This window comes from Maniola hyperantus, chromosome 19, assembly GCF_902806685.2.
Source record: "Maniola hyperantus chromosome 19, iAphHyp1.2, whole genome shotgun sequence".
Taxonomy (NCBI): domain Eukaryota; kingdom Metazoa; phylum Arthropoda; class Insecta; order Lepidoptera; family Nymphalidae; genus Maniola; species Maniola hyperantus.
The window spans coordinates 12067167-12091612 of record NC_048554.1 but is presented as its reverse complement, the minus strand read 5'-3'; the positions used below and the strand labels follow the sequence as shown (position 1 = coordinate 12091612).

At 39.5% G+C, this 24446-nt stretch overlaps 3 protein-coding genes across 3 annotated transcripts in view; 2 read left to right on the top strand and 1 right to left on the bottom strand.

The window, feature by feature from the left end:
- The window catches only part of LOC117991406 (uncharacterized), a 311428-nt gene that overhangs the window by 169645 nt on the left and 117337 nt on the right, over positions 1-24446 (top strand). The gene's annotated exons all lie outside the window — the stretch shown is intronic.
- Positions 1-24446, top strand: part of LOC117991391 (serine-rich adhesin for platelets-like) — a 165557-nt gene that overhangs the window by 29999 nt on the left and 111112 nt on the right. Inside the window, exons 2-3 of the mRNA XM_034978979.2 lie at positions 3371-3587; positions 22410-22455. Coding sequence (XP_034834870.1) covers positions 3522-3587; positions 22410-22455 — 112 coding nt within the window. The 5' untranslated portion in view covers positions 3371-3521. The remainder of the gene's footprint in view (positions 1-3370; positions 3588-22409; positions 22456-24446) is intronic.
- Positions 15814-19891, bottom strand: LOC138403669 (transcription factor Adf-1-like). Its single transcript, XM_069505085.1, has 5 exons — positions 19693-19891; positions 18862-19075; positions 18106-18249; positions 17081-17507; positions 15814-16797 (listed from the first exon to the last, which is right to left on the bottom strand). The coding sequence occupies exons 2-4, from the start codon at positions 19061-19063 to the stop codon at positions 17095-17097; spliced, it is 759 nt and encodes a 252-aa protein (XP_069361186.1). The 5' UTR covers positions 19064-19075; positions 19693-19891; the 3' UTR covers positions 15814-16797; positions 17081-17094.

Genomic DNA, 24446 nt, shown 5'->3' with positions numbered 1-24446 from the left:
TAATAGTGGGAGGTCCCGGGTTCGATTCCTGGCAGGGGTTTGGAATATTATAATTTCTAAATTTCTGGTCTGGTCTGGTGGGAGGCTTCGGCCGTGGCTAGTTACCACCCTACCGGCAAAGCCGTGCCGCCAAGCGATTTAGCGTTCCGGTACGATGCCGTGTAGAAACCAAAGGGGTATGGGTTTAATAAAAACTGCCATTACCCTTCCAGGTTAGCCCGCTATCATCTTAAACTGCATCATCACTTACCACCAGGTGAGATTGCAGTCAAGGGCTAACTTGTATCTGAATAAAAAAAATAAAAAAAAACATGGGTACCTATAGTTAAAGACCTGGAGAGTGACATAGGCTGCTTTTTATCCCGGGAAACCAAAGAGTTCCCGCGGGATTTTTATAAATCTGCATCCACGCATACGAAGTCGCGGGCATCAGCTAGTTTTTCATTAAATAACAGTGGGGTATGAATGACTTAGTGGGTTGACTAGTTTATTCTCGCGACTTTGTCCGCGTGAACTACACAAACATACCCATATTTTACCCCTTTAGGAATTGTATTTTCAAAAGTACTTTCTTAGCGGATGTCTACGCCATAATAGCTACCTATTTGCATGTCAAATTTCAGCCCATTCGGACTAGTAATTTGAGCTGTGCATTGATAGATCAGTCAGTCAAGTCAGCTTTTCCTTTTATACAGGTACATAATATATAATATAGATAATATCGGTCAAATGCGAGTCAAACTCGCACATAAAGGTTCCGTACCATTGTACAAGAAATAACACGACAGAGAGACAGACAGATAACAAAGTGATACTATATGTTTCCTTTTATCTGTAAAGTTACGGAACCGTAAAAAGCAATTCAAACTATGGTCTACAGCTCGGGTAAGTAATTTCGTTAAAATACCAGAGTGAACCACCTCTACAATACCTACTGAAGTCTAAACATATAAAGGTAAAGGTGACTGACTGACTGACTGACTGACTGATCTATCCCGTGGATCTATCAACGCACAGCTTAAACTACTGGACGGATCGGGCTGAAATTTGGCATGCCGATAGGTATTATGACGTAGGCATCCGCTAAGAAAGGATTTTTGAAAATTCGACCCCTAAGGGGGTGAAATAGCGATTTGAAATTTGTGTAGTCCACGCGGACGAAGTCGCGATATAATAGTTATATATACGCGATAAGCTAGTATAGAATAAAGCAAACTTAAAATGTAAAATCAGATACAGAGTCTAACTTAGATACAGTTGCATGATAGGCGGTTAAAGTTACGTTACGGTCACGACTTAACTTTGACCGTCATTAAAAGTATATTGCGTAAAACAATATATATAGTCCGTAAAAAAATTACTCCTCACGCGCCATTTTAACTCAAAAGTCCATGTCATAAGTACGGTTCGCCTTTAAAATAAGGACTAATATCGTACTTTTGACAAAAAAATTGACACCAAAAGTTAAAATGGCACCTGAGGAGTTAAATTTTACGCGTTGGAATACAACAATATATGCTCAAGTGTCATTTGTCATGTCAAAAGGCAGTCAAATGTACGGTAAACGCACTTTAGACGTCATAACAGTTGACACATAGAGCAAATATAGGAGTCCTTTCTCAAACACGCATTATAAAATGGATTGCACAAATTATGATTTGTTAGGAGCTAACTACGTTGCTTTTACTGTTGGTCAAAGTTTCACCGTAACCCAACCCTGGTAACGGGATGACATTTTTTGAAGCACGCTCGTTGGTGTTAAATATCTATGTAGTCTGTGTCGTTACGCGTATGTGTCACACACACAAGCGTACGAATTCGTCTTCACTTTTTAAAATACAATTGTGTGAGCTTTGTCTATCTGAAGTTTTATAATGTCTTTGCCATAACCTTAATGTAACTTAAACCGCCTGTCAAAGAACTGGACCTTAAATAAACATAATATAACACTTATTTTGTGCAGTCGAGCAAAAATACTATTGTACTGGACCGTAAAATGTGTTTGTGAATAGCAAATGAGAGTTTTGCAAACGTTTTGTAAAGACCTGGTCACACGTAACGCGAGTCGGCATCAACTGACGCGTGACGATGGCGACCCAGCGGCTGCTTCAGGAGGCGTCATGTAAAAATACCTATGATTGTCTTACCGCCAAGTCCAAGTCTAACGAATGAAAACTAAAATACTAGAAATATTATTTAATGGTCTTTGGTATGGTTGCTCTCAGTTTATGCAAACTGCATGACCTGAATGAATGTAAAAGATTGTAACACGACGAAGACAATAATTATAAAATACTAGATGATGTCCGCGACTCCGTCCGCGTGGATTTAGATTGTTAGAAATCCCGTGGAAACTCGTTAATTTTCCGGGATAAAAAGTAGCCTATGGCCTTTCCCGGGACGCAGGCTATCTCTGTACCAAATTTCGTTAAAATCGGTTGAAAGGATGTGAAAAGCTGGCAGACAGACAGACAAACATTCGCATTTATAATATTAGTATGGATGAAGTAAAGCGACTGATGATGTTTTATTTGCAAAGGTTATCTCAACATTAGTATGAAAATCTCCGTGAGGCCGTTGCCGTGACGCGTCGTGATTGACCAGTTCCTAAAAATGTCTAGTTAGAGATGCCAATTCCCATTTTCAGCCAAATTATGAATTCTGGAACCCCTCCTACACTTACTTCAGGGTCTGAGTTTGTGGATTAAATATGTAAGGGGTTTAGACCCGACTTATCGTATGTTAGGTACCTACATATTTTGACAACCTCCCTGGCGGCCCTGGCGCAGTGGCGAGGGGTTCAGGACTGCAGTCTAGAAGTGGGGGGTCTCGGGTTTGATTTTTACTTTAAAGTGTCATCATTATCATCATCCCATGACCGGCCCACTACTGACCACGGGTCTCCTTTTAGGATGAAAAGGGCCATAGTCCATCACGCTGGCCAAGTGCGGATTGGCAGACTTTAAATTGCGTTGCGAACGTCTTTGCCAGTAAAATCTGCATTCCGAACCAATGTTGTGGTAGTCGCAGATGCAGCATAAGAGAGAGTCTTACAAAAAGTAAATAAATTTTGGTTTTGTCTGGTAGGAGGCTTCGGTCGTGGCTAGTTACCACCCTACCGGCAAAGCCGTGCCATCTAGCTATTTAGCGTTCCAGTACGATGCCTTGTAGAAACCAAATGGGCATGGGTTTCATAAAAACTGCCATACCCCATCCAAGGTTCATCTTAGATGGCACCATCACTTACCACTAGGTGAGATTGTAGTCAAGGGCTAACTTGCATCCTTAGATTAATTATTCTTGCATCTGAATAAAAAAAATAAAAAGCTAGTTGTAAGTAGATACTAACGTGAATTTTTTTTTGTTGCAGATCACAAAAAGTGTTTTAAGTGAAAGTTACACAAAGTGAGTTAAACGAGAAAGTGATATAAGTGTAACAGTGAAGTGAAGTGCAGTGAAGTATGGCATAGTCCAAGATGGTGGGGTGGCGCTGTGGTCGCGCGCGTGACGTTTGAAACAAGATGGCGGACTCCAGTCCTGCCACATCCATCATCGAAGGGACTGTGAAATTCCGCGACGGAAAAAAGGTACGTATTTACCTACTTCATTTTAAGGATTCCGTATTTCACAGACAGACAGACAGACAGACAACAAAGTGATCCTATAAGGGTTCCGTTTTTCCTTTTGAGGTACGGAACCCTAAAAACCAGCCAAGTTCGAGTCAGTCTCGCGCAACGAGCGTTCCGTACTACAGTTTTATTTTTTGACATTTTGACATAGAAATAAATAAAATCTGTTTTAAAATACACAGGTAAAGCCCTTTCATATTATACCCCACTTGATATAGTTATCTTACTTGGAAAATTGAAAATCCTAATTATTAGTTCATGACCACAATTTAATTTTTTTTGTGTAATGTAACCACAAATTCACAGTTTTCAGATTTTTCCCCTAAAGCCAGCTATAAGATCTACCTACCTGTCGAATTTCATGATTCTAGGTCAACGGGAAGTAGGTACCCTTTAGGTTTCTTGACAGACCGACAGACAGGCAGACAGACAGACAACAAAGTGATCCTATAAGGGTTCCGTTTTTCCTTTTGAGGTACGGAACCCTGAAAAGTAATATACATTACACACAGAGACATACTTTGGCATTTATAATAAGTACATATTAAGTATGGATTAATATGGATGTATAGATGAAAATAAATCATCATCATGATCAACCCATCACCGGCTCACTACAGAGCGCAGGTCTCCTCTCAGAGTGAGAAGGGTTTTGGCCATAGTCTACCACGCTGGCCATGTGCGGATTGGTAGACTTCACACACCTTTGAGAACATTATGGACAACTCTCAGGCATGCAGGTCTCCTCACGATGTTTTCCTTCACCGTTAAAGCAAGTGATATTTAATTAATTAAAACGCACATAATTCCGAAAAGTTAGAGGTGCGTGCCCGGGATCGAACCCCCGACCTCCGATTAGAAGGCGGACGTCCTAACCACTAGGCTATCACTGCTTGAGAATAAATACTTGATGGGAAAAATTTATTCCGCGGATCACGCACCTACGTGCGCGTCACATGATATCTTATCAACTGACATATTTCTGATCATCGATACCGTATCAAACGTGATAGGCAAATATCAAGACATCATGATCTATCTATACAAGTGTCGCGCAACCAATAATGAACTGTATTGCTTTATAGATAAAGCTGAATGATGATCATTCAGATAGAGTTGATTTATATTATATGTCAACAATTTTGTTTGCGATCGTATTCGTACAGGTGTAAACTAAAAGGGTATGATAAGTCTACTTCTACATAACTTGCTACTACTACTAAAAAGACCTCACTAGCTTAGTGGTGGCTATCCATACTAATATTATAAAAAAACGGCCAAGTGCGAATCAGACTCGCGAACCGAGGGTTCCATATTACAGTCGTACTTTTTCGACACTGCACGATAAATCAAAAACTATTTAAAAATAATAAAAATCATAAAAATAAATAAAAATCTGTTTTAGATTGTACAAGTAAATCCTTTTCATATAAATACCCCACTTGGTATAGTTATTCTACTTTGAAAATTGAAAATACTAATATTTGTTCATGAACACACTTTAATTTTTTTTTTCTGTGATGTAACCACAAATTCAGTATTTTATAATGAACTAGCTTATGCTCGCGACTTCGTCTGCGTTGACTACAAAATTTCAAACCCCTATTTCACCCCCTTAGGAGTTAAATTTTCAAAAATCCTTTCTTAGCGGATTGCCTACGTCATAATAACTATCTGCACTGCCAAATTTCAGCCAGATCCGTCCAGTAGTCTGAGCTGTGCGTTGATAGATCAGTCAGTCAGTCAGTCACCTTTTCCTTTTATATAATATTTTTATTTATATAGATTCTAGCCCCATAAACTTTATGCCATTTTATTACTACTGTTCAAAACCCTATTATGGGTTTTGTGTCTGAAATACTTAATAGTCTATTTATTTATTTACTAGATGATGCCCGCGACTTCGTCCTCGTGGATTTAGGTTTTTTAAGAAACCCGTGGGAACTCTTTAATTTTCTGAGATAAAAAGTAGCCTATGTCCTTCCTTCTCCGGGAAATAAGCTAACTCTGTACCAAATTTGATCAAAATCGGTTAAACTGTTGAGCCGTGAAAAGCTAGCAGACAGACAGACACGCTTTCGCATTTATAATATTAGATGGTTTTATCTTGGATTATGAAAGAGTTCCCACGGGATTTTATAACCTAAATCAGCGCTTAACAAAGGCTTCGTCTAGTAAATAATAATCAATCAACGAAACATGTTTTGATGCAACAATAGTATTCAATAATGTATGTCACGGATACAATGCGTGGTTAGATACAGATACCTAATTCCGGGCGCCTAGTTAGTCATAGACGCGGGCAGTACTTTGATCGATATCTGTACTAGCATGATTCATTGTACTTCCTTTTGTGACTGACTGACTGTACATTAGACCTCAGGCGATGTACTTTTGGGAATAAAATACGGTAGTCTGAAACCGCCCAGTGGCCTTATCGCTGTGAAGCGATCTCTACCAGGCAACTAGGTTGAAGAGGATTTTAAGGCTAGTGAAACTGGGTTTAAGTTTTTTTTGGTTTACGTAAGTTTTTTTTATTTATTTTTTTATTTTGTTTATTTGAAAGTAATCAACAGCGTAAATACATAATTATTATTTAAATTTAAATCTAGGTATAACAGAAGGCCAAAAGAGATTACTTAAAATTATAATTAAAACTATTTTAACAGAATAGATTTAGAATAAATGTAGGTATATACAATAATAAAATTACAACAGTGTGTGTATGCTTGTGTGTGTGTGTGTGTGTGTAAGTGGGAGTGTATGATTACATGCATATTAAGTTGTTAGGGACACCCCCATCCAACCCCTTAGGGGTTGAATTTTCAAAAATCCTTTCTTAGCGGATGCCTACGTCATAATAGCTATCTGCATACCAAATGTCAGCCCGATCCGTCCAGTAGTTTGAGCTGTGCCTTGATAGATCCTTTTATATATTTAAGGTTCGTACGCACCTGAGCGGCGCGGCGCGGCGCTTCAGTCCGACTGCAGAACGCGTCACCTCAGGCCGCTCGACGGTGCCTACCGCACTACAACTTCAGTACGCGGCACCTCGCGTCACTTTCGCGTCACTTTTATACCCGTTCGCGTACGAGCAACAACTTCGCAAGATGAGCGACAGTGAAGAGGATTTGATTATTATTTCTTTGTTGTGCAGAAGAAGAACGAATTATCGAAGAGAAAAAACCGGCCAAGTGCGAGTCAGGCTCGCGCAATGAGGGTTCCGTACTACAGTCGTATTTTTTCGAAATTTTGCACGATAATTCAAAAAATATGATGCATAAAAATAAATAAAAATCTGTTTTAGAATGTACAGGTGAAGACCTTTCATATGATACCCCACTTGGTATAGTCACTCACTTGGAAAGTTGAAAATACTAATTATTAGTTCATGACCACAATTTAACTTTTTTTTGTGTGATCTAACCCTAAATTCACGGTTTTCAGATTTTTCCCCAAATGTCAGCTATAAGATCTACCTAACTGCCAAATTTCATGATTCTAGGTCAACGGGAAGTACCCTGTAGGTTTCTTGACAGACAGACGGACAGACAGACAGACAGACAGACAGACAGACAGACAGACAGACAGACAGACAGACAGACAGACAGACAGACAGACAGACAGACAGACAACAAAGTGATCCTATAAGAGTTCCGTTTTTCCTTTTGAGGTACGGAACCCTAAAATAGGGGTTCGAGATTTGTGTAGTCCACGCGGACGACGTCGCGGGCATAAGCTAGTATAATATAAACACAAGTACAACAATAGGTAGGCATATTTCCGAAACTATTAATTGTACGTAGATGAAGTAGGTAGGTATAATATGTACATAATATATTATAGTTATTTAATCAGGATTATTTTTACCATTGATGTTTTCTCATAACGCTCGGAGAGACATTTATACATTTAGACACTGGGAAGGGGGGAAGCCGACATCCTAGGGGTTGGGACCTTTGAGGATATACTTCTAAGAGCATGAGGAACACGTCATGTGCCAAAAATTAAACCTACGTTATTTATTTTGAGGTCTATCTTGCCGATTCTTGCCTGTACTTTAAATACCTAACAAGATGCGCGTGTATCTTATTCGAGCGACGTACGCATACTGAAGCGCCGCGCCGCGCCGCTGGGTATGTCGCACTAGCGTCACTGCACTGCGCGTCGCTTCGCTGCGCTTCAAAATATTCTCTCCAGCCGTGCCGCGCGGCAACGCGCGGTGAAGCGCTGTGCAGCGCCGCTCTAGTGCGATATGCGCCATACAAAATGATAGAAATGATATTTTGAAGCTCTGTGCCGCGACGTGCAGCTCGCTGAAGCGCCGCGCCGCGCCGCTCAGGTGCGTACAAACCTTTAAGGTTCGTACGCACCTAAGCGGCGCGGCGCGGCGCTTCAGCGAGCTGCACGTCGCGGCACAGAGCTTCAAAATATCATTTCTATCATTTTGTATGGCGCATATCGCACTAGAGCGGCGCTGCACAGCGCTTCACCGCGCGTTGCCGCGCGGCACGGCTGGAGAGAATATTTTGAAGCGCAGCGAAGCGACGCGCAGTGCAGTGACGCTAGTGCGACATACCCAGCGGCGCGGCGCGGCGCTTCGCGCTCGTACGCGAACGGGTATAAAAGTGACGCGCAAGTGACGCGAGGTGCCGCGTACTGAAGTTGTAGTGCGGTAGGCACCGTCGAGCGGCCTGAGGTGACGCGTTCTGCAGTCGGACTGAAGCGCCGCGCCGCGCCGCTCAGGTGCGTACGAACCTTTAGTGTTTCCTTTTATATATGTAGAAACACTCTTTTGTGGATAATATGGGACAATAGGTTAACGATCCCTTAATATGGCGCTATATTATTTAACTAATGCCTAATATTTTGATCCATACAAAGCATGTACGTGTTACTAGTTCACAATATGGCCACACACAAAGCGATTCATGGAACTTCACTTCTTTGAACTAGGTACACTAGGTACACTAGGTATGCTACCCACGAGTGGGTTAGGTACCTACTCGCAATCCAAACACGTAAGCATTTCATGAATGTATACGCTTAAAATTCCATACCAAGATTCAATTTCAAATTCAGCATTCGAAGTTATACTGTTCAATGTCTACTTTTGTTGAATTTATTCCTGGCACACAACATTTCTCAAAACTCAAAAATGTTTATTCTCTCGTGGCTTTTATGTAATTTCAAGATTCTACCAGCCAGTTCCGAAAGAAAGAAAGAAAAAAAGAAGAAGAAGAAAGAAAAGACGTCATTTACAAAAATGTGCCACACATCACATCTTAAAACTAAGAGCTGGTTATTCCGGCGCTTCTTCCACCTGAGCATAAGCCCAACGTGCTTCAAGCAAAAACCGGCCAAGTGCGAGTCAGGCTCGCGCAATGAAGGTTTCGTACTACAGTCGTATTTTTTGACATTTTGCAGGATAATTCAAAAACTATGATACATAAAAATAAATAAAAATCTGTTTTAGAATGCACAGGTGAAGACACAATGAATTATTAGTTCATGACCACAATTTAATTTTTTTTTGTGTGATGTAACCACAAATTCACGGTTTTCAGATTTTTCCCCAAATGTCAGCTATAAGATCTACCTACCTGCCAAATTTCATGATTCTAGGTCACCGGGAAGTAGGTAACCTGTAGGTTTCTTGACAGACCGACCGACAGACAATAAAGTGATCCTATAAGGGTTCCGTTTTTCCTTTTGAGGTACGGAACCCTAAAAAGCGCCGGAACAAACTGTCATGTGGGACACAACCCGAAAAAGGGTCCAAGCTCAACTTTATGATGTATGCCATACACAAGAACATACAGAAAGCAGCTTTACTGAGAAGAGCCGGCAATAAACTCCATCTTCTCTATCTCCACTTATCTAATCTTTTCAAAAGGACTCAAAGAGGTTCAAAATTCGAACCGCTATAGTTACGTGCCCTTCGGCAGTTTTCTCTTCCACTTTAAATATGGTTCCTCCTTCTCCCTTCTACTATCGTACATAACATTTTGATAACATGTGAAATGCAATTTTTTGCAAATGCAGCGAACAAAGTTGTGAAAAACTAGGTACCAACCCTATTTTCATTATAACCTTCGCAGCATTTCTGTCCGGTAATCGAACGGTATTCTTTCATTAGATTTGTTTTGTTTTAGTTTTCTTCCACCGAAGGCGAAGGTTTTAATTTCAAAGCTTAACGGATAAAGCCTTTGAGTTTCAAATTATTTAATGTTATAAAGAGCGCCGAGAAATCCTTATAGCTTGTTAATAAAAAGGATTAAGTATAAAAGTAGAAGTAAGTAAAAGACATTCCGAACCAGTGGTAGATTCATATTATGACGATTCATAAGACGTACTTGCAAAAGTTTAATTGAATAAAATATTTTTATTTATGTATTTATTAGATGATGCCCGCGACTTCGTCCGCGTGGATTTAGGTTTTTAAAAATCCCATGGGAACTCTTTGATTTTCCGGGATAAAAAGTAGTTTTCCCCGGGACAAGCTATCTCTGTACCATCGGTTGAAGGGCCGTGAAAGGTTAGCAGACAGACAGACACACTTTCGCATTTATTAATATTAGTATGGAGTATGGATTTTAATCAATGAAGATCTATTTGCTTGACAGATTGACAGGCGGTTAACGTTACGCTACGGTTACCGTTAAATTTTGACTACTAATCAAAGCAAAGTGGGTTGCACATGCACAAGTCAGTTATCGTACCACCATGTTGAAGATTAAAGATACAATCATTTTGGTCAATTGTTAATAAACACGTCCTCCCTGGCGCAGTGGTGAGCGCTGTGGTCTTAATAGTGGGAAGTCCCGGGTTCGATTCCTGGCAGGGGTTTGGAATTTTATAATTTCTAAATTTCTGGTCTGGTCTGGTGGGAGGCTTCGGCCGTGGCTAGTTACCACCCTACCGGCAAAGCCGTGCCGCCAAGCGATTTAGCGTTCCGGTACGATGCCGTGTAGAAACCAAAGGGGTATGGGTTTAATAAAAACTGCCATACGCCTTCCAGGTTAGCCCGCTATCATCTTAGACTGCATCATCACTTACCACCAGGTGCGATTGCAGTCAAGTTCAGATACAAGTTAGCTTGTATCTGAATAAAAATAAAAATAAAAACAACGCGACGTACAAGGCAAGCGCTAGTAAATTTAAAAAAAAAAAACTTTCAAACTATAATTTAGGACGGGGACTGTAAAGAATAGTCCGTAACAATAGTATAATCTATACAAAATGACTTCTCACGAGCCATTTTAACTCTATGGGTCAGCTGTCATATCAAAAGTACGGTTCACGTTTAAAATAACGACTAAAATCGTACTTTTGACATGTTATAATGGCGCGTGAGGAGTCATTTTGTACGCATAATAAATTCAAATAAAGTTGAAAACGTAATAAAATCCATTGCATTATCGTATTCGCTACGCCCATCGCCCTTGAAACTGATTGAGTAACCAAAGTAACCAGCTAACCAGCCGTTTTCAGATAAGCAATGCTTGCTCAACCTAGGGTTGGCACTTGTCACTAAATTATTTGTGAAAGATAGATCTGTCTCGTTTTAAGTAACGATTAAGCGACTCTGAGTGCGGCTATAAGTTTCCTCAATGGTAATTACAGCAATATGGCCAATTACAGATGATTTTTTTCGAAAAAATTAACAATTTGCGAGTGTGAATTAAAATTATTTCATAGTTAGGATACAGAAAAAAAGTATTAAATAGCTGAAATAGTAATAACATAGGTAACATAATTTATAAAAATTACTTGTTTACTTGTTACTTTTAGTTACATTACTTTTTTATTGGCTGTGACAGCCCTATTAGTATTACCTCGTATTGGGTTTTCACCGCAGCGACAATTGGCGCTAATGTGAAAGATACACAGATCACAGCTAGTTTCGGTAAGTTTACCGTTCCCATACATTTCATGTATTTTTGGATTATTTGACTTCAAATATACCCATATATATGGTATACCCATAGTACGTGGCAATCGGGGTATGGGGCTCGCGTTATCCCGCACCGGGTTAGCGCGGGGGCTGTGCGGGGTGTCCCCACCCCGATTACGATATCGCCCTGTCTAGGGTTGCCAGGCGTCCGGATAAAGCCGGACATAGGTAGGCTTTTTGATTGCGTATCCGGCCAAAATAAACGGTGTCCGGCTTGTCCGACTTTTGTTAGACTTTTTATATTTCGCAAACGAGCGTCACCGAGCGCAGGCGAGTCGACTGTCGGTCGCTCCCGCAGGCGGCAGTGCCGCCTGACAATAAGATTTATGACAATAATAATAAAAAGCTTGATTTTACATACAATTTTTTGTCGTACCTATTAATACTAAGACACAAAATCCTCAATAATGTAGGGTGTCCGGCCTTCCTACCCAAATGTCCGGCCAAACTGGCTGGTCTGTCCGGCTATTAGGTTTGGCGACCTGGCAACCCTAGCTCTGTCGCGTACTATAATTATTAGTAGTTAATCATCTCATCGCCCGGCTCACCACTAAGAATGGGTCCCAGTGAAAAGAGTGTAGGCTATAAGTTCACCACACTGGCTAAGTATTTCTATCTAGTATGGATTGGCAGACTTCACACACCTTTGAGAAAATTATGGCGAACTCTCAGGCATGCAAGTCTCCTCACGATGTTTTCCTTCGGCGTTATAGTACCTAAGTGATATATTTATCTAAATGTATAAAAGGAACCGCCGGTAGGTATATAAATAAAATATATACCTACACAAATAAGTAACAGGCATTGTTTTATTATGATTTTATTATAAGGAAAAATATTGATGCCTGATGCCCCTATAACACGAGTGTGCAACTTATTTTAGGCATCGGTGGCTTAACCTAATTTTAGTTGTAATTTTGGTGAAACAATAAATTATTTATTTGGTGAAAAAAAATAAAAAAATTATAAATACTACAACGACGGAAATAGGATTAGAAAAATAAACTAGATTTAAGCAAAATGTTTCTAAGCATGAGTAGTTAGAATAGTGCCATAGAATTAAGAATTATTAATGTCCTTACATTACCAATTCTTAATTCAATGGCACTATTCTAATGTAATAAATAAATAAAATAAATAAATAAAGTTTTATTTATTTATTCGACGACTCGGGCTGAAATTTGGCATGCAAATAGCTATTAGCCCACTACTCCAGGGCGGAACAACTTTTTTTTTAAATATATATAGACTAGCGCTTGGTTGCAATCCGACCTGGTGGCAAGTGATGATGTAGCCTAAGATAAAGCGCGCTTGCCTAGAAGATGACTATTCACTCTTAAAATTCATGACTCAGGTACAGAATATACGAGTATAAAACACTACCTAACTCAGGAGTCAGTACTAAGACCGTTTCCTATCACTCGAATGCAAATGTAGATTTTCTTTGAACAGTGAATGTTCAACTCTATTTACAATACCAAAACAAATACGGCAAAACAATAGCCGTTTTTGCACCAGACGATAACTACGACACGACGCGAAATTATTGATACGACATCGATACGTTGATTTGATACTTCGTTCTATTTGTAAACTAACTTTTAGTTTTTATCTGCGACTTAGTCCTCGAAGAACCTGCTTATAAATATAGTTACTATTCAATTTTTTTCTTCATAGAATTCACTTCGAAAATGACTGTGAAAACACTCGACACGGTGAAAATCCTTTCTATTGCGAGTTTATGTTGTGAAGAAAACCTACATGCAAATTTTCGAGTTTTAGATAATTATTGGGGCCGATTCTCTAGTACACAATCTCTAAACTAAACTAAATTAACAGGTCTAAATCTAATGCTATCCTTTTCCGCAAGCAACATTATGAAAGGGATAGCAATAGATTTAGACGTGCCATTTTAGTTTAGTTTAGGGATTGTGTACAATGGAATTAGCCACATTAACACACATAAGCTATGCACATTTTTCTAAAAATTATAAGCGTGGTTGTACACAATCTCTCAGTTAAATTGACAGGTGTAATCTATTTTGCCGCAGGTAACATTATGAAAGGAATAGCAATCCATTTAGACTTGGCATTTTAGTTTAGTTTAAAGATTGTGTACAACAGAATATTATATTCTGTTGCATAATCCGCGGGAAGTATTATAAAATGGATACAAATAGACCTGTCATTATAATTTAGAGATATTGAATGTAAGAATTAGCCATATTGGAATAAATCGTACGGTATAAAAGCAATATTGAATCGTATAGGAACGCGCGAAATGCCAAGCTTCTTTTGTAACGGATTGCGCTTGGAATTAGAAAGGATGGATATGGCTACAATAGGGCTACAGTTTGCACAAAGATGCGCAATTTATATAAATACTTCTTAAGGCGGCTACACACGCTGACCGAGCTACACTGTTGGTACGCTTGGCAAGCGTCGTGCAAGCGTCTATTCGTAGTAATGTCACAGATGGTGGCTGCCATGGACAGTAGCTAGCCTAGAGGTTCGAGCGAGCAATATTTTTTCGTGGTGATTAGGACGACTTCGGCTAATCGGAGGTCAAGGGTTCGATCCGGGGCACGCACCTCCAGCTTTTCGGAGTTATGTGCGTAAAATGTGTTAAATATAGCTTACTTTAACGGTGAAGGAAAACATCCATTATGAGGAAAGCTGCATGTCTGAGAAATCTCCATAATATGTTCTCATAGGTGTGTGAAGTCTGCCAATCCGCACTTGACTAGCGTGGTAGACTATGGCCAAACCCTTCTCAATCTGAGAGGAGACTCGTTCTCTGTAGTGAATCGGCGAGGGTTGCTCATGATGATGATATATATTTTAACTAGCTTATGCCCGGGACTTCGTCCGCGTGGACTATACAAATTTCGAACCCCTATTTTACCCCCTTGGGGGTTGAATTTTCAAAAACCCTTTCTTAGCGGATGTCTACGTCATAATAGCTATCTGCATTCCAAATTTCAGTCCGATCCGTCGAGTAGTTTGAGCTGTGCGTTGATAGATCAGTCAGTCGGTCAGTCAGTCACCTTTTCGTTTAAAGTTCGTTTTTAGATAAAGCCAATAGCCAAGTTAAACTCCCCGTCTACACGTACTGTTGACGGCTCACTTACCGTAATTCGGCGAGCGTGTGGTGCCGGCATTACGATCAAATAATGCCAGCTATTCGCGAAATGGTATTTTATTTGCTTGGCCTGAATCTTGCAATTTAAATAAATATTTTGTTACGCTCGGAGACTGCAAACTATTTAAATGGCTAAGTATTTCACCAGGCAAGATTTCTTCGTCATCAACTGATATCGGCATCCACACGCCACGGTCTTGCGCCGCAGCCATCCAGCGGCTCCCTGCGTTTGATGAAGTCCGTCAACCTAGTAGGAGGTCTGGCAAAGCTGTCCTAATTTTACATCCATCAAATCAAAATGATCTCTATTCAAATCATATAAATAGACATGTACAATTTACATGTCATTTTAAATCAGTACCCTTATTATAAATGCGAAAGTGTTTGTTTGTTGGTTTGTCCTTCAATCACGTCGCAACGGAGCAACGGATTGACGTGATTTTTTGGATGGGTATAGGTAAAGACCTGGAGAGTGACATATGCTACTTTTTATCCCGGAAAATCAAAGAGTTCCCACGGGATTTTTAAGAAACCTAATTCCACGCGGACGAAGTCGCGGGCATCAGCTAATCAGCAATAAGTCATAGGTCAATCCGTTTGGTAATAAATCTACTATCATCAATTTAAGAGCTCTTGTCGGCTCAACAGTTTATCTTTGGCTACATAGTTGTAATTTCTCAAACAATAAAATGTTTATTACTTAATGGACTAAGAGCCAGCGAGTGTCAGAACTTCGTTATTTTATAAAAGCTGAAAGTTTCTCTGTGTATTCTCCCCAACACCGGGAGGAACGATCAGCGACTATGAAGTTTGGATCATGGATCATGAGATAACAGGTAATAAAGGAGTAAAAAATCTTACGTCAAAGTATATTTTTTTTATATTTTCTTCGGAATAGTAATAGAAATCACGTCATGAATTACCAGACACCTAATGGCGCTGCAACCCCCTGCCAGACACCCTTAAAGTTTTAACGATTTATAGTGTCTGGCAGGGGGTTGCCATGATAGTAGTGTCTGGCAATGCATGACGTGTTTTCTAATACTATTCCGAAGAAAATATAAAAAAATATACTTTGAAGAAAGATTTTTTACTCCTTCATTACCTGTTATCTCCCAAAGGCACCATGATCCAGTCTTCATAGTCGCTGATCATTCCTCCCTGGTTGGGGACAATACGCAGAGAAACTTTCAGCTTTTATAAAATAACGAATGTCTGGCACTCGCTGGCTCTGTCGCTATAAGAAGTAGCCATTAGTTAGTTTATCGCCTATCATAATTCTAGGAATAACAAAGATAATCATAATCTTGGTAGGTATTTGACGTGCTCTTGAGTTTTATCTCAAACAATAAAACAAAAAGATTCCAAGTACGACTTATAACACTGACTTTTTACTCTTATCGGAGTATTTATCAATACTTACACGAACTCGAATGGATTGTGTCATCCATACTAATCCATAGCTACTAATATTCGAAAACGAAATGTGTCGGTCTGCTAGCTTTTCACCGCCTAAATGTTCAACCGAAAAATTGTTTTTTAGTGGCGGATCCGCTAAAAAACGATTTTTGAAAATTGAGGCTCTTACTTGTAGAGTCCCCGCAGACGACAAACTTTTAATCGACCGATAGTTTGGTCAGTTTCTGTATGTAAGTGCGCAAATTATAACGATTCGGTATCGGTCTATTAAAAATTTTGGGTAAAATATGGGTGTAAAATTTGTGTACTTACTTCACGCGAACGAAGTCGCGCGCATAAGCTATTTAAATAATAAGTAGTTTCATCTACACTTTCAAAATATCTTTTATTAAGGGCCTACTAATCGTCTTGAAAACTTTGCAACACTTTCATCAACTCTATTTTCGCAGCCAACTTCTTTTTAGGAGTTATCCTCCTAAAGCTGGGTACGAGAGACAGAATAAATAGTTTGTCACTGTCACTCTCTTCTTTTTTCTCCCTTCTCGTATCTTCTAACGTATGTCGTTACCTTTTAAGTAGGTTCAATTCGAACAGGATCTGAATCGACGTATATATCCGTTTCTCTTTCACCGTCCGTCTATCTCCGTTTGCTGAAGCGAAAAGAGCAACTATTAAAAAAACACTCGCTCAACGACACTCTCTTGGCGGTCCAAATACTTGCGCAGTTCGCGCAGGATGCTAAATATAACGAAAAAGGCGACTAACTGACTGATCTATCAACGCACAGCTCAAAGTACTGGGCGGACCCGCTAAGAAACGATTTTTGAAAATCGACGCTCTAAATGGGTAAAATATGGGTTTGAAATTTGTGTACTCCACGCGAACGAAGTCGCAGGCATAAGCTATTTAAATAATTAGTGGTTTCAACTGTACTTTCAAAATGTCTTTCAATACGTATCGTCTTGAAAACTTTGCAACACTTTCATCAACTCTATTTTCGCAGCCAATTTCTTTTTAGGAGTTATCCTCCTAAAGCTGGGTACGAGAGACAGAATAAATAGTTTGTCACTGTCACTCTCTTCTTTTTTCTCCCTTCTCGTATCTTCTAACGTATCTCGCTCTCTTTTCTCCCTTGTAAAATCTAACGTATCTCGCTCCCTTTTAGGTTCAATGTGGACAGGATCTGAATCCATAAATATATCCGTTTCGGAATAATTCTCGAGTTCCGTCTCGGATTTTATCTCGTGGAATGTTTCATCCTCGCTTCTAGGTTCCTCGAACTCGGCGACCTCTGCCGTTTCCTCGTCACTTCCGAAATGAAGTATGTTCATTGTGTCATCTTGGAAATAATGTTCATATTCTAGAAATAAAACGATTGTGATTAATATTTGTACTATACAGGCTGTAACCAAACGCTGGCAAAAACGAACACAAGTACTGATAATTACTGATATGATACCACAAAAAAACGCGAAAAAAAATACAAAAAAGTCATATGGATTTGTCAAAGTTTACGATAAATAAAACATCTGATTGACGCTAGAGGTCAACGAACGTTGCGTAAGTAGGCCACCTGGAGTCAATGCCGCATCGTAGGTGGAGCATTAACCCGAGTTTTGCACGCTATACATTGCGGATTTGAAAAATACTCAAATCACTAAAACTTTAAAATGAGGCAATATACAATAAAATTATATATACTTAAAAGAAAAAGGTGACTGACTGACTGACTGACTGACAGATCTATCAACGCACAGCTCAAACTACTGGATGGATCGGGCTGAAATTCGGCATGCATAATAGCTATTATGACGTAGGCATCCGCTAACAAAAGAATTTTTGAAAATTTAACCCCTAAGGGGATGAAATAGGGGTTTGAAATTTGTGTAGTCCATGCGGACGAAGTCGCGAGAATAAGCTAGTAACTAATGTCGATAGTAGGGATAGGGAGATCTAACCTGGCATCAAAAAACTGAGTTCTTCAAAGTGTTCGTATCTCTTCCTCCTTTTGACCTTTCCTCTGAGCTTCTCCCTCCTCTGTAAAGTCAGTTCCCGACTGAAACAGGTCCTCAGGCTTCGCCAGCGCTTGTAAACTTCGCGTTCTAAAATTTTCAAACATTTCGAAGTTGCATTTTACTTGTCTACAAGTTGTCTTGTAACTTAAAGTTTGAATTGAAAGTCCAGATGGATTTTGAAGTTTTATCACTCGCCTGCGCGACAGCAAAGACGGTAATATTTTTCATACCCATCTGGGTACAGTACCTACGCGGCAGAAAATAATGTTCATCGGCCTTTAGAATGACATTCGGCTTTGTAGAGCGTTGTCTCTGTCACTCGTACCGTTCGGTCTTATCATGCAGAACAAATTAATGTTATAACATCAATGGCTCGTAATTCGTACCACGGCGGTCGAGTCTTCACAGCACTGAATAGTTTATCTAATCCCAGAGATCGCAACCAATGGGGCAACTAGTAGGTATGTAGAAGAGTAAAAACATACCGTATTCAAGTTTGTCCGTTCCCGACAAACCGTCAAAGTCCGGATTGAACTCGCGGCACACCTCTCGCCACAGTGTGGTCTTCTTGTGCCGGTGTTGTGGCGCGTACCTTTCGGTCCTACTGTACAACGGCGGTCGAGCCTTCACAGCTAATTTATCTAATCCCTGAGATCGCAACCAAAGGGGCAACTAGTATGTAGAAGAGTAAAAACATACCGTATTCAAGTTTGTCTGTCCCCGACAAACTGTCGAAGTCCGAATTGAGCTCGCGGCACACCTCTCGCCACTGTGTGGTCTTCTTGTGCCTGTGCTGTGGCGCGTACCGTTCGGTCCTACTGTACAACGGCGGTCGAGCCTTCATAGCATTGATTAGTTTATCTACGTCCCTTGACGTGAATTTGGGAGGAGGAGAAGCCATATTATTACCACCCTTAAACAAAAACATAATATAATAATACAGACTGACCCGTAAGAACTAACACTACCTGCCCATGATTCTAGGTCAACGGAAAGTACCTTATAGTTTCTGATATCCCCGAATTGACAGACAACGAAATGATCTAATAAGGGTTTCTTTTTCCTTTCGAGGTTCGTAGAACGTACGGAACCCTAAAAAGTGCTAATTTCGTACGCTTCTCGCAACGCTCCAAAGTCATCGGTTCACTCGGTCTACGGCAATCGTGCGATCCGTAGGTAATCTACTTGTGAATCGAAATCACCTCTGGCTCTAATTGGCTGACACGCGATTGAGACTTTTGCATGAAAAATTATAAGTCCCGCAAATTGCTATTGCGCTGGAACCATGTCCCATTAACATCGAAATGACGTCATTTTGACGTCAGCTGAAATAAAAATATACCTACCATCAGTTCGAAACTTTAGTTTAGTGCTGACGTCACTAAAATGGCGGCCACGCGCATTAGCAATTTGCGGGACTTAAGTATTAAATGAATGCTAGTCGAAAAACATAATGTTTCACAACTCGCATGCAATCGCGCCAGAATCAAACTACTTATAGTAAGCGCCCGATGCGACGTTCTTACTTACTAGGTAGTAGGTACTATTATATATTCTGTGCTTAAACGTCAAATTGCGTCTCGCTATCGAATTAAATGCTCTAATTTTCCTCCTTTAGCAAATTTTCCAATGTAGATACACTTGTTGTTAGTTACACTAAGGTTACACTGCTTAAAATGTGATTTTTTTGTACATTTTTCCCGCTTAAACCGACGTGCGTGCACACTAGCGACTGTGGGGCGACTGACAAGATGGCGGCGATACAGTCGCGCAAGTATCGCGCTGCGGTACGGTGACTCGCTCAATCGTCGCTCATGGTTTGTTATTGCGTCATTTTACTTTTTAGGGTCCCGTACCCGAAGTGTGCCAACTATTTAGTATTTACCCTATTACTGAGCCTCCGCTGTCCGTCCGTCTGTCCCCCTGTCTGTAGCGGGCTGTATCTCATGAACCACGTAATAGGTAGAGAGTTGACAACAAATAATAAAAATTACAATATTTCTGGTATGATGGTACGGAATCCTTCCTTGGGCGAGTCCGACTCGCACTTGACTGATTATTCTTTCTGTCATTTATATGGAACTAGCTTATGCTCGCGACTTCGTCCGCGTGGACTACATAATTTACAACCCCCTATTTTACTCCCTTAGGGGTTGAATTTTCAAAAATCCCTTAGCGGATGTCTACGTTATAACAGCTATCTGCATGCCAAATTTCAGCCCGATCCGTCCAGTAGTTTCAGCTGTGCGTTGATAGATCAGTCAGTCAGTCAGTCACCTTTTCCTTTTATATATTTAGATTACGTAACAGCGAAAGCCCTATATTAACTTCTTTCTGTGAATAAAGTATAGCCACAATGTTGCTAATTCCGTTGTCCACAATCTCTAAACTAAACTAAAATGTCACGTCTAAAGCTATTGCTATCTTTTTCATAATGTTGCTTGCGGAAAAGGATAGCACTAGATTTAGACCTGTTAATTTAGTTTAGTTTAGAGATTGTGTACAAGAGTCCCAATGTCTAGTTGTCTTAGTTACAAAGCTACGCCGGAACACATCAAAGAGAACAGCAACGCAAGTCGCAACCTTCATGCAACTGACTCAGTGGAGCATACTTCAAGCAGTTGCCATGTGGGAAACAGTACCTACCAGTAGATAACGCGGAAAAATAAGATATTATGATGAATTATTTATAGTTTAACCTATTCATACTTAAGAGTTGTGATAATTACCGCATTCTCTTAATAGGCTACTTGACAATTTTTTTAAGTTGGTCTTAAATGGTTAATATTTGTCCTATTATATCAAAAAAATTAACACTATATTTTTTTGCGCCCTAAAAACCGTAAAACTTTAATTTAAAAAAATATTTTTCTTAGACAGGTGAAAACACTGTCGGCCATGTTTGGCCGATAGATTATCTGTGCTCTGACGTCATGCATTTGTAAACAACAACAACAGTATAACCCTGTGGTTATACTGTTGTTTACAAATGCATGACGTCAGAGCACAGATAATCTATCGGCCAAACATGGCCGACAGTGTTTTCACCTGTCTAAGAAAAATATTTTTTTAAATTAAAGTTTTACGGTTTTTAGGGCGCAAAAAAATATAGTGTTAATTTTTTTGATATAATAGGACAAATATTAACCATTTAAGACCAACTTAAAAAAATTGTCAAGTAGCCTATTGATGTTAGCAAATACATTACAGTCTTTAAATAAACAAACATTGTATCTACTAATATAATGTAAATTATACAAGCTAATGACAAAGTGATCTAAAAGGGTTCCTTTTTTCCTTTTAAGGTACGGAACCCTAAAAAAAATACCTGCCGATTAAGGTACACAGGACGCTCTATATTATTATTAGACTTCGAATTTAGGTTTATAAAAATCCCGTGGGAATTCTTTGTTTTCCTGGATAAAAAGTAGCCTAAGTACGGCTCCAGGATGCAGGATGCTCTTTACCAAGCAAAATACCTACTTATAGCATTTGTCTATCATCATCACGCAATCGTGTCACACTGTGACTCGTTGGGAAGTGGGAACACATCGATTTTTCCCCATCGAGTCACACTGTTACTAGTTGCAACTTTTTTGTCAATTCGAATTCCCAGGAGGGTTTCACTTTACTGTGAGTGTGACTCGATGGGAAAAAAATCGATAGATTCCCAACGAGTCACATTGTTACACGATTGGTTGTGACTCGTTGAGAACCCATCAAAATAAATAGGTATATCTTTGTCCAGATCTGCGTGGGATTCAGGACACAATATATTTGTCCACTCCATGATCACGATCACAATGCGCATTGCAATGCACATATAAAGTAATTTGTAATGCGGCCGCTACACTGCACGATTTGTCCTTTGAGAACGGTATTCTTGCCAATGACATCATGTCATGTCAGTTAATGCATTATACAACGAATTAGCACACGTTAATCATTTGCCTCATTTTGTTGTTTTAGTAATTTAGTATTTTTCAAACCCGCAATATACAGCGTCCAAAAGTCGGCCGCGTCGTACGCGAGGCATTGACTCCGAGTGGCTTACTTACGCAACGTTCGTTGACCTCTAGCGTAAACTTTTACAAAATTATGGGATTTTTATATACATTTTTTCGCGTTTATTTTTGTGGTATCATATCAGTAATCATCAATACTTATCACCTGTTTTCGTTTTTGCCAGCGTTCTGGTTACACCATGTATTATTTGGTTTCTCTAATGTTATTTCTGCTTGTTTCAGTGGAAGTCGCGATGGTGCGTGATGCGAAAGCTGTCGCCCGTGGCAGGTATGTTTACTTCTATTCTATTCTTTGACTACGTCTTTTTTATTGCGCTATTATCAGATGTTACTGACTTCGTTGAAGATTTTCTACACATTTTATTAAACATGTGATTTTTCACATGTTTCACAAGTCTTTTCATATAACTAGCTTATGCTCGCGACTTTGTCCTCGTGGACTACACAAATTTCAATCCCGTATTTCACCCCCCCCTTAGGGGTTGAATTTTCAAAAATCCTTTCTTAGCTGATGCATACGTCATAATAGCTATCTGCATGCCAAACAGCCCGATCCGTCCAGTAGTTTAAGATGTGCGTTGATAGATCAGTCAGATAGACCTTTTATGACGTAAAAAAACTTCCTACAGTACAGTGCGACAAGGCCGGATAATGGTTTCTCCTTTGACAGACGGAACCCTAACTGCAGTCACGTATTGCACAAGAACCTCAGTAATAAAGCATTACTTTACCAGATAGTATCTTAATTTATAATTAATGCTAAATAAACAAAAGTACTTCAAACACAACATTGACAATAACAAATAGTGGGCAATAAAATTAATGTGTACTACACTTAAGAGTCTTTAGAAAGACAACTATTACCCCATTTTCGACCCTATTGCCATTGAGTTAAGATTCAAAATTCAACAATAAACTATCTGTCACCCCAGACACATAAAAATGTCAAATGTCATTCTAGACTCTACTGCATTGAACATAAAGGTCATTTTATATCTGCGTCTGAGATCTACCCCACAGCTTAGCTAACGATTAATGTAACAGAAGGGTTCCGTAGTTTATGAGATAAGCAACCCCTAAATCCTTAAAAGGTAAAATCTTGTGGTTAGGGAAGGTATTTTACTTGCGAGAAAGCATAGTACATATCTATCTTTTTCAGTTTACCTATTTGATTTATTTTTTATTTTTGGGGAAAATTGCTAAGCAAAGTTGACCCAAATCGGTAACTGGATGGGTAACCGATTTTGGAGGTCCGAAGTTCCCACGGGATTTTTTAAAACTTAAATCCAGCGGACGAAGTCGTGGCCATCCTCTAGAGTCTAGTCAATAAAAAACCGGCCAAGTGCGAGTCAGGCTCGCGCAATGAGGGTTCCGTACTACAGTCGTATTGTTTCGACATTTTGCACGATAATTCAAAAACTATGATGCATAAAAATAAATAAAAATCTGTTTTAGAATGTACAGGTGAAGACCTTTTATATGATACCCCACTCGATATAGTCACTCACTTCGAAAGTTGAAAATACTAATTATTAGTTCATGACCACAATTTAATTTTTTTTGTGTGATCTAACCCTAAATCCACGGTTTTCAGATTTTTCCCCAAATGTCAGCTATAAGATCTACCTACCTGCCAAATTTCATGATTCTAGGTCAACGGGAAGTACCTTGTAGGTTTCTTGACAGACAGACAGACAGACAGACAACAAAGTGATCCTATAAGGGTTCCGTTTTTCCTTTTGAGGTACGGAACCCTAATAAAAGAAATAAATCGAGAATTGGCTAAGTTTTAGATCTAAAACAGCGAATAGTAGAATAATCGGCGTAATACGATTCAATGGAGAATCGCGTATGGAAACACACAATATCATGCAGTTTGTCCTCGCATTCTACAATATTTATGACGGAATCATAGATTGATATCAAGATTCAAGTGCTAAGCTTTTATGATGTCACTGCGAATTACCGCGTGTTTCTCAGTTCTCAGTAACACCAAGGTGAACTCGTCCGGTTGGAAAACGACCTAACCTGATGTTATAATAACTTCATTATATTTGCAAATAACCATTACGTGGGTATGCGTTTTAATTACTTATTTACGGAAGAAAACACATCTTTATTAGTTCTAAATGACTGATTGATTGATCTATCGACGCACAGCTTAAACTATTGGACGGACCTGACTGGGCATGCAGATAGCTATTATGACGTAGGCATCCGCTAAGAAAGGGTTTTGAAAATTCAACCCCTAAGGGGATG

Excerpts from the sequence above, each read along its gene's own strand:
- LOC138403669 (XM_069505085.1), bottom strand. The coding sequence starts at position 19,063 with ATGGCTTCTCCTCCTCCCAAATTCACGTCAAGGGACGTAGATAAACTA. Across the intron at positions 18,250-18,861 it reads GACAGACAAACTTGAATACG|AACGCGAAGTTTACAAGCGC; the intron begins GTATGTTTTTAC and ends TGAAAATTTTAG. Across the intron at positions 17,508-18,105 it reads ACTCAGTTTTTTGATGCCAG|AATATGAACATTATTTCCAA; the intron begins GTTAGATCTCCC and ends TTTTATTTCTAG.